Genomic DNA, 9,966 nt, shown 5'->3' with positions numbered 1-9,966 from the left:
TAAAACAAAGAAAGTAGAAAATAACAACACATGCTCCAATCTGTATCTTTAGAAATCAAAGTTTGGCTGGCTTATGTCAGCCCCTGTCAAACCACTATCAGCTGCTGCAAGACCCTAGCAATGCAATGGTTAGAGTAAAGTTCAAAAAGAATGTGGGACAAGGCACACTAGCTGTAAATACATTATTTAAATTAGCAATGCAGGAAAAATATCAGCTGCTCATTGCAACTGCTAAGACACTTTTTACTGTACGAAGGGCCAGATTCTGGTGGCATGTTCTCTACCAGCGTGTTTTCCAAGATGCTAAGCAGGATCTATGCAGCTTTCTGCAGTTCCAAGGCAGAATACTGAGCCTAAATCTGCAGTAGAGAAACTGCTTTTAAACTTTGACTCCTATATTTGTGTGGCAGAGGACTGCTACCTGCAACAGCAAGAATCCTGGCCTGACACTGCTGGATAAATGTTCATCTGCAACAGACTTTGCCTGCTGGTAGCTGGCTGTTCTATAGTCACTTCAACCAGACAGCAGAGCCTGTTGTTTAAATCAGGTCAGACAGGACTAGGCAGAGGAACCAAAGAGGGAAGGAATCTGCCCACAAAGCAGAGGACAAACCTTCTCTACAGCTCCTGGCAGGGGTCCCCAGCCAGGCTGGGCAGCCTCTGATTGCCACAGGCGGGTCATCTGCTCAGGGCCAGATCACTTCCAGCTCCATCCTGCAACCGCGCTTGGATTCCCCAGCTTTAATTTTCTTATTATTCAGTTAGTTTCAGATCAATTTTCACCAAAAGCTTATTCATTCATTCTACCACTGAGAAGGGTCTCTGCACAAGCCTCCTCTCTTTCTGCAACACCTGAGAGTGAAGGTCACGCAGTGCTAATGGGGAGGAGTGACAACTGGGGGAAAGGAGCTATGCTTGCACTTTCAGACAAGAGCAGCTGAATCACAAGTGCCCAGCAGACTCTGGGTCAGGTAGCCAACAAACTACCAAGCAGTCATATGTTAAGAGTCTTTTTTTCATGCAAATTGCAGAGCTTTTTTTACTTGCACAGTTGGTAGAATTCAAATTTTATTTGACAAATATTGCTTAGTTACTCAGGCAGTTGATTTGTTTAAAGTACCATAAAGCTGCCCCTGGCCTAGAGCAAATAGTTTTGTCCCTGAGAACTGACAAACACAAGGATACATCTTCCTCAATCTTTGTCCCCAAAAGACCAAGTCCTACCAAGAACAATTCACTCACGTGCAGGGGTAAAGATGCAGATCTGAACCAATCCCAGTTAAATCAATGGGAAGATTCCTGCTGGTTTCAACACAATGCACAGGTCAGTCCTTCCCAACTAAGTTAATTCTCTCTAGTGATTCTGGGCAGTCCCCCAGGCTTTATGGATGACTACATATAGCCAGCAAAGCTTATACAACAAAGGTAGGATAGTCAGGGATGGAGCTTATCATGGAGGATTAATAGCAAGTAAGTCCCTAAGATAGAAGCATCACAGCACAAGTCATTAATTATTAACAGCAAGGAGGACTGCGTCAGCCAACATAAAACCATCACACAGAATTTACAGAGGGATTTTTCTGAAAACTACCACCACACACGTGTTGGTGCACAAGCTTATGAGTTTGTCTTGAGCAGTTTCTATGTTCTGACATGGGAAATAACTGGTGAAGTCAACTTGTGAGCACCTGGAGGTACACGGTGAGCTTACACGTCTCCCCAGAATGTGAGCACCAGTGCAAGAACAGAGCTCATGTCTAACATTACAGTAAGCAGTACCCATTATACGCATTTGCAGAGTAGCTAAGAGAACAAATTAAGCACTTGTTTTTGAGTGCACAGATGAGAGAGAGAACATGTGGTCTCTTCCTTTCTAGGAAGGATTTTAATCACTTGTTGCTTATCTAAGCACCTACAGGTGCTGAATAAAACGCTAACTCAGTAATGTTCTTCAGAACATCTGGAATCTTTCTCGACTCCTCTATTTTGAATGACTGGTTCAGTCACCTAAGAGTTTACAGGGCTTTATTTTCCCTGTGTTTTTTACCAATGATGTGGTAAAAAAAAATCTGAACTGCAAGCAGTTCAAGAAAAGCAGTTCAAGGAAAGATACAGTCATGCTGAGAAATCAGCCCTCATTTCACCGGACTGAGTTCACCTCCATGCAAAATACTGAGGAGGAGAGTTTGGGTATGTATTTCTTTTACAATGACAGATTAAGGAAGATCTTAAGTTACTTGCTGAACTGAACTCTCACACTGTCCTCTTTACACAGCCAGCAAAAAAGCACCTCTTTCCTATGAAACACAAGTGCAAAGCCCTGCACGTGCAGAAATAGCTCACGTAAGAGTGGGAGACATGATGTGTTTGTACTTGTTCAGTTTGTTAATTGAAAACTAGAGGTTTTGTAGCACTGGCAGGGTGGCTGATTATTAAAGTTTGTACTTTGCAGTATCTGGAGAGCTGCTGGGTGACCTGTCAGAGCACTGCCTGACCAATCTAAATCTTCCCCCAAGGGTTACATGAGTGCTGCTTCTGAAGAACAGAGGCCATACACTTCCCTTTGCCAGCTCTCCCTCAGCACGCCTGGTAGGCCACACTACGCCATAGCAGAGCACTGACTTCTGCAGGTTTTGCACTGTAAGCACAGTGGTGGATAAAGAAATCCAAGGTGTATCCAGACCCCAAACCTCACCCGGCCTGTGGTTCTCTGGCACAACTGCCCAAGCACACCTGCTGTGAGAGTAAAACCGTAATGTGCCCCTTCAGCAGGGTCTACGTGCTTCAGCTTCCTATACTGCAGGGAAGCAGAGGCATGCTGCATTTTGCAGTCACCTAAGGATCTAAAAAGGGCTCTCAGTGTAGTCATGCTGCTTTTCGTTAAAATCAATTGCTTTTATAATGGCACTTGTGTGTGTGCAAGAAGCCAAGCTCCATCCCAGGAGTTCTCAATTTGCTAGGCAAATATCAGCATTTTAATGGGAAATAGAATTTGCCTTCAGCTATTTACTGGCTACACTTGTAATCAGAATTCAATATTTCTGGAAATATCTCAAAACTTGAAATACCAAGCTGACATTTTCCCTGGAAACACGCTCTTTGCCACTACAGGCAGCTATTTCAAAATTGTTATGCCCCTGACAGAGAAGAGCCTTTTTAGTGTTGCAGAATTATCAGACAAGAACTATTTTCGTGCAACACTGCACATTCACAGAACTAGCCAATTTTCTTGGAGGAAAATTTTAACTGGAACTGCTTCTGATTCTGACCCAGTCTCCTTTCAGCAGATAAGACGTCATCTAGCAGAATAAATACTGGCAAAAGGCTCCAGGAGAGAAAAGCCCTCCACGGTGCTCAGCACCAAGTGTCAACGTGCTGTTGGAGAGGGAGCACTGGATGCCTGGTGGCTTTGGGACTGCAGGCTATGGACAAAGCCCAGGGATCAGGGGGAGGGATGAGCAGCGGAGGCTCAACACACAGCACTGCCCTCTCAGCTCCATGCCTTACAGATCTTCTGTGCCAATTACTGCTTGTGAAATTCAGGCACTGGTGCTAACCAGAGCAGTTCCAGGTGTTCCTCTTAGAGGAGTCAAGTGCGCAGCCTGGCCAGACTTCAGAGAGCCCCTGCTACAAGCTGAACCAACTTCTCTGTAGTGTTTTAACAGTGCTTTGTCAGAGCACACTCTAAGTCCTCTCACAAAATAAATGTCACCGAGTGAAACATTACAACAATGATTCCAAAGTGCACACATTCAGGAGCATTGTGATCCTTGTCAGATTTTACAGGGACGTTCACAGCAAAAAAGCCAAGTATCCAGCTGAGGTACCAGAACTAGAGGGCCAGTTTTTTTAGCCTTGACACAACAGGGAGACAGGCTGCTAAAACAGCTGGTGCAGCCCAGAGACCAATCTGACACCAAAAAACTGTAATGGAGCCTTCCTGCAGACTGCAGTGGAAGGAGAAACAAACTCTTATCTGCATATATTTGCTTAACATTGTCATATCAGAGAGAGTTAACCAGTAGCTCAGAGGTCCATATCCACAGCTACAGAGGCATCCAACTAAGTCAAATAACATTATTAAGTGGCAATGAATATTGTCACTGGTCATGTATCAGCTGTGTCTGAGGTCATTATTTAATGAGTCCAACATTCATTCACTATCAGATTCTGAGACTCTGTCCACACCTACTTGATTAGACGATGGTGGAATTTAAAATCAAAATAAACCCAAATCACTTCACTAACTCAGCAGGATCAAGAACACCAGAAGGACTCTAGCAACCAGACCTAATACAGTGAGTTTCCTTTACCATACATGTTTTAAGGTACGAAGGATGTCACACAAAAATCAGCCAAAGGAATGCTTAACTTCAGACATCTGTGAGTTACAGAAAAATGTAATAAAACACCCCTTCCTGTTAGAGTACTTGCAGGATTTAAAAATAATCATAAATTAATTTGTTTTCACGTATCAGTTCATTCTTTGAATACAATCGCATCTGCACGTGTACACGTATGTAGGTAACTACTGCCTAAGTGACTGCTCAGCATCTGTACAAAAGTTTCTTTTCAGCAGGACGTCTGGAAGACGCTGATCAGCCTTCCCATATATATGGGTTTTAATTAATTTAGTTTAATTCTTGCACAAAGCAAAAGTACAAATAGAAAGACAATAATCAATTGTAGATTCCAATGGCAAGAACTGCATTCTATACTTATTAGAAATCTTTGTAATAAGTAAACAGTATCTTCCTCACCTGAGTCAGGAAACCTTGTGTTCCCTCAGTGCTTTTTTGAGGGCAGCATCTCCATGCACTTCCCCATTTATTTATGCAAACATAGTTCCCATGTAATATATTCTACTTCACTCTGTACCAGCACTTGACAGGTAATGAGGAAGTAGGCAGAAGGCTCAGAGACTGTCCCAATGTCTCTTTTGTCTAAGGAGGAGAGAGCAAATGGGTCACCGTCACACAACACAAATCACAGAACAAATTAGTCTGCAGACCCACTATTACAGTTTTGGCTTTTCTGGTCATCCTTGGGCTCATTCTGCTTCCATATTAGAAAAGCAGACTGGGTGGCATCATACAGACAGTCAAAGAGAATTGTCCTTCTTCACAAAAGAATTCCTCTCTTTCCAGTATTAGCACAAATAATTGCCAGAGTTCACAAAAAAGAGCCACCACCAGACACTCCTCTGAGAACTGACGCAGTCATTCCTTTTAGGCTGATGCATCCTGAGAGGACGGGGCTGACTAGGAAGATCGGCAAGTAAAACTTGCAAACAGTATAAAACTGTTGAAAAGGAGGTCAGGAGAAGGTTTTGCCAAGGCATGTATTATTCATGGATTACAATTATATTGTGCCAAAGCTCTTAACCCCTGCTCTCCTCTAACTTACAGCGAGCTGGAAGGGCTGCAACCAGAAACAAAGCCCCTTACGGGAACTCGGTCTAAGGAAGCTGGAGGATGAGCCAAGCATGTCTACTTCATTGCATTTCCAGATCACTAACTTATTTGCTAATAGCTCTCACTTTCAGACTCACTGCACACAGCAATTTTGGCTTCCGTACTTTCCCTCGTCATTTACTGGCTCATCAGAGACAGTACAGAGTGAGAAACCTGAGTGGAAAGTATGTCTTCAGAGCAGGCTGTGGCACCAGACTTAGAAGTGCACTGCCTAAATGGCTTGACAAAAGGGAATTTTGCATCATTGCTGCATGTGTCACAGAAAGAGAGGCCAAGAGCTATGGTCCTGCTCCTCACTCTCCCTAATGGGCTTGGCTGATTCCAGCAGCATTCTCCAGGGCTGTGGTATTTGTGATAGAGGAGACTGCTGGCAAGGGTACATGGCAAGGTCAGTTACCAGAAAAATAACACAGTAAAACCAAACCTGGTCTAGCTAAGAGTTCTGGAGCCTCTCTGCTACTCGCAGAGTTTTTCCTCTTTCTGATAAAACACATTCTCTCTTCAGTTCTGTCACTTCCCAGTTCAAAAAAGATTCTCTTCAGCAATGTTTCTGGGCTTACCCACACTTTTGCTAACAGGGTGCCTAAAAATCTATCTATTCAAACTAGATCATCCCCAGGTGTGTTTTTCAGGCTCTTTTTGGTGCAGTTGAAGAATCTTGTCAGGGGGAGGGTGCTAACTTGTACTAGAATGAACTTCCATGGCAATAAAACTAGCTCACCCGATTGAAAACAACTGGCACAGGGCTCTTTAACCACTCCTGTGGCAAACCAAATAGTGTTTTTGCATGGCTGAATAAGTCTGATTTTTGTAATGCGCACAACATCAACTGCACTACCTGTGATATCTAAATGCCTGCCATTTCAGTCAGTTCTCTTAGAGGTGTTACACATGGAGCTCTTAATGCTGCTGTCATGCATCTCTGAGCTATTGTCTAGAACAAAGGAAGAGCTTGTCTCTGGATAGCCATGAGTGGAGTTAAAAGGTATGGCCTAAGTTCTGGTTTTGGCACACGATGATATAAGATCTGCATGGTAAATATATTCAACTGTGACAATAAACATGTTTTTTTTTTTCTCAGTGCTGACAGCTCAGATCATATTGTTAAGATCAGCCAAAGGGCGTCAAAGCACTGCAACTACCGGCTGTACCATGCAGTTGTATCAAATATTCAATAAGCTGATTAATTAATTAAGTAGCTGAAACAGAAAAACAAACAAACAAACAAACAAAATAAAAAAATAATAATAATAATAAAAAAAAAAACAGTATCTTCTACCAATACAACCTTCTCCCCTTATCATGCAAAGTTCCAGACCGTCCTTGAATGCAACAAATGAAGGCAAGATCAAAATAATAATTTGAGCTTACCTCCTCAACATTGCTGGTCCTCCGCAGGTTCCTGCTTCCAGCGACACGTTCCCAGTCAGGGTAAGCGCTGCTAACTTTGTCACCTCCTTCTGACACCTTCTACAGAGACTGAGCTCTGAACCTTCAGCCTCTCCTTCCAGGCACAGGCTGTCCTCTCAGAGGCATCACTATTTATCTAAAGCTCCTCAAGTAATTTATAAGGTAGTAAAGCAGCATTATCAATACACAGGGTTAAGCTAATATTTTTAGAAGCATTGACTAATTCTGCATGTTTAGTTTAGACCTTTAGACCCCAACCCAGGAAACTCAGCCTTTCCACTTTTACCTAGACTCTTCAGTTTTCACAAGAAGTGCACAATAGGAGCCCACATACTTCAGTGGATAATAGACCCAGTACAGTGGCCTCTATCTCCAACTGAAAATATTTTCCTTTAATATTTTACCCATATTCTTTTAGAGTCATTGCCTAAATTCATCAGAAATTTTGCCAGGTGTACAGAGTAGATTTAGACTTTTACAATCAGGTCCCAGGCAGCTGTATTCATCTCGCTGAAGTTTTTGCGGAGCGTGTGCTTGGCTCCCAATACTACATATGAAACCCTAAGGTAAGATATCACCACATACAGAAATAAATGATTTTGCAATCCTCGTAGGGCTTGTTGGCTTGGTGAGCAATACTTAAGAACACCTGTGGCACCCACTGACTGGCTGCGAATTGATGACTTCCACTCAGTGCTGGACATTAATCTACTGGGATTGATTGAAACCATGCTCAAGCTTCTACCACTTCTGAAAAAAATGAGGGAACAGTAGTCAATCTAATTGATGCCAAAGGCCTCATGGCATTTGTCGGAGGTGGCTACAGCCTGTCCAAATGGGGCATGGAAGCTTTCTCTGACATCTTACAGTGAGTACTTAAAAATATATGCATGAATCTAATAATGGATTCTGAATGTGCTGAGGAAGAGTGACTGTATGTTTGCCTCTTCCATTTTCTCTCTAGAAATCTTGCCTAAACAGGGAAAGTAAAAGAAAAGGGTGTTGGGCACTTGTTTGGGTGTTCAATCTCCAGTGCTATGAACAGAGCCACCAAGAAACCACTATGGGAAACATTTACCTAACATGGACAAATGGCTAGCATGCAGCTATCGATCACATGAATCCACTGCATACACAAAAGCTGGGCAAGCTGTACTTAGTGTTTATAGGCTGCTTGGTATATGCTAAATTACCAGATATACATACATGAAGCACTAGGACCTTAGACATATTGCATTTCCTGCTTAAGGATTACAAAAGTGTACATTCACGTATCTTTCACTGAAGCCTGTTTGAATCCCTTTTATAAAATAAATTTAGTAGCATACAATCATGGTAATAATTATTAGCAGCCTGGTGTTGTGGTTCTGATACATACTCTTAGATCTCTGAGCTCTTCCAAGCTGCTGAGGTATGGAAAGCCGTTTTCCAAGCTCTTCAGACGCCACAATCAAACCACGGGGACGCCATGGGTCTCCCATCTGGAAAGCCTATCTACCTTGGAGAAGACATTTGACTTCACAGCAGGGATCTAATTCTCAGACACTGCAGTCTTCAATGTCAATCCTTTTCTGCTGGTCCTACCCTGAAGGCCCTGAGTAGTCCTTTTATGTTCTCAAAGCTCAGTGATGGCTTTCTATACTTCCTCCACTTCTGTGGATGGATTGTCCCTGTCAAATCAGTTCTGAAACTAATCCAAAGATAACCCAGTCACCCTGGCTTCATTTTGCAGCTCTTTTCCTGGGGAGTTCATTCCAAGTCTGATGTAAACATAAACAGTCACTTTGCACTTGGCCTGCTACTGTCTTATCACAACATTACTACATTCTCCACTCTGAAGTCTATTAATTCATGAAATATGCTCATGCAGCAATTAGGGAAAATTAGCTGATGTCTCACCATGCACTGATAAATCCATTTGTGCAGAGCTGGCAATTCAGTTCCCTTTCCCCTACTATTGGTTCAAGAACCTCGGTACGATTACATATAATGCTAGAATTTTTACGGAACAGTGGTGACCAGAAAGCCTTAAATCTTCATATGGTTTCAGTAACAGAGTACTCGTTCCTCCCATTTAACAAAGTTTTATAATCAGTTCATAATTACACATCATTTCTAGCAATCAGATTATCAAATGTACTTCTGAAAATTAAGGTGAGCGGCCTTCACCGAAACGTGCTGTACTGCCTTGCGATGGCTGAGGCATAGCTCAACAGGCCAAGTCTTCACAGGGTCTAAGAAAGCTGTTTGCAAACAATTAGGAATGCTTATATAAAGAAAATATATGCTCTAACATAATATAATATAAACTAAAGACTAATGTACACATGGTCCATTCCTTTGTCATGCTTCAAAACCCAGCTGCCTGGGTCTCTGCAGTTGTCTGACAGGACAGAAAGGCGGTTTTCATTCTGAAGGAGTCACATTGTAACTCATACTACACACAGGGAACCAGATTACCAGAAGCCTACTGACCCTACTGCACTAACACTTAACCATTCAACCATAGCCATTTCACTATGAAGTACAGAAAAAAGTTCAAATCCAATTAAAATTTTTGCTCACCTTTACTTTTTCCCAAGCACTTTAATAATCTGCTTCTGCTGGAAGATGAAATACAAGAAATAGACAAAGTTTTAGTTTGATAATACAAGGTTCAGAGGGAAGTGGCTGTTGCATCATTTGCAACAATGCAAAAGAGATCACACAGAAAAGTTGCAAACTACTTAACACTGCTATTTCTCAGAGTTAATTACCTCCTGTGCTTTTACAGTGATAGGTAGTGCATTATGAAGCTAATTTAAACATCTCATAAAATTGCTCTGACATTTGAAGACAAGAACCAAAGTCTCAAATATTAATTTATGTGACAGACTTTCAACTTACATGTTTAATGGTTATGCCATTATTTAGGGATTGGTATTGTGTTTTTTTTTCTTCTTCTAGGATACAGACTCAGCATTTTGGAGTGAAAGTAAGCATTGTTGAGTACAGTTTCTTTTATTCAGGAGTAGTTAATTCAGTAGTTAATTCAGATTATCATGGAGCAAGTCTTACCTCTCAAGACATTGGAACAGGTTGA

The 9,966-nt window shown here is 42.0% G+C and overlaps 1 protein-coding gene across 1 annotated transcript; it reads left to right on the top strand.

Annotated features, from left to right (window-relative positions):
* Positions 1-4,090: 4,090 nt before the first annotated feature.
* Positions 4,091-9,966, top strand: LOC311211019 (retinol dehydrogenase 16-like; the record flags this gene model as incomplete). The annotated part of the gene is given in 9 exon segments (XM_084289482.1): positions 4,091-4,129; positions 5,533-5,608; positions 5,611-5,739; positions 5,742-5,806; positions 5,808-5,850; positions 7,499-7,522; positions 7,525-7,641; positions 7,644-7,752; positions 9,831-9,966. Coding segments are annotated over 9 exon segments (738 nt in total).

Source organism: Netta rufina (genome assembly GCF_964035555.1).
Source record: "Netta rufina genome assembly, chromosome: 6".
In the NCBI taxonomy this organism is placed as follows: Eukaryota; Metazoa; Chordata; class Aves; order Anseriformes; family Anatidae; genus Netta; species Netta rufina.
The sequence above is the reverse complement of the archived record's forward strand: the minus strand, read 5'-3'. Positions and strand labels throughout refer to the sequence as shown.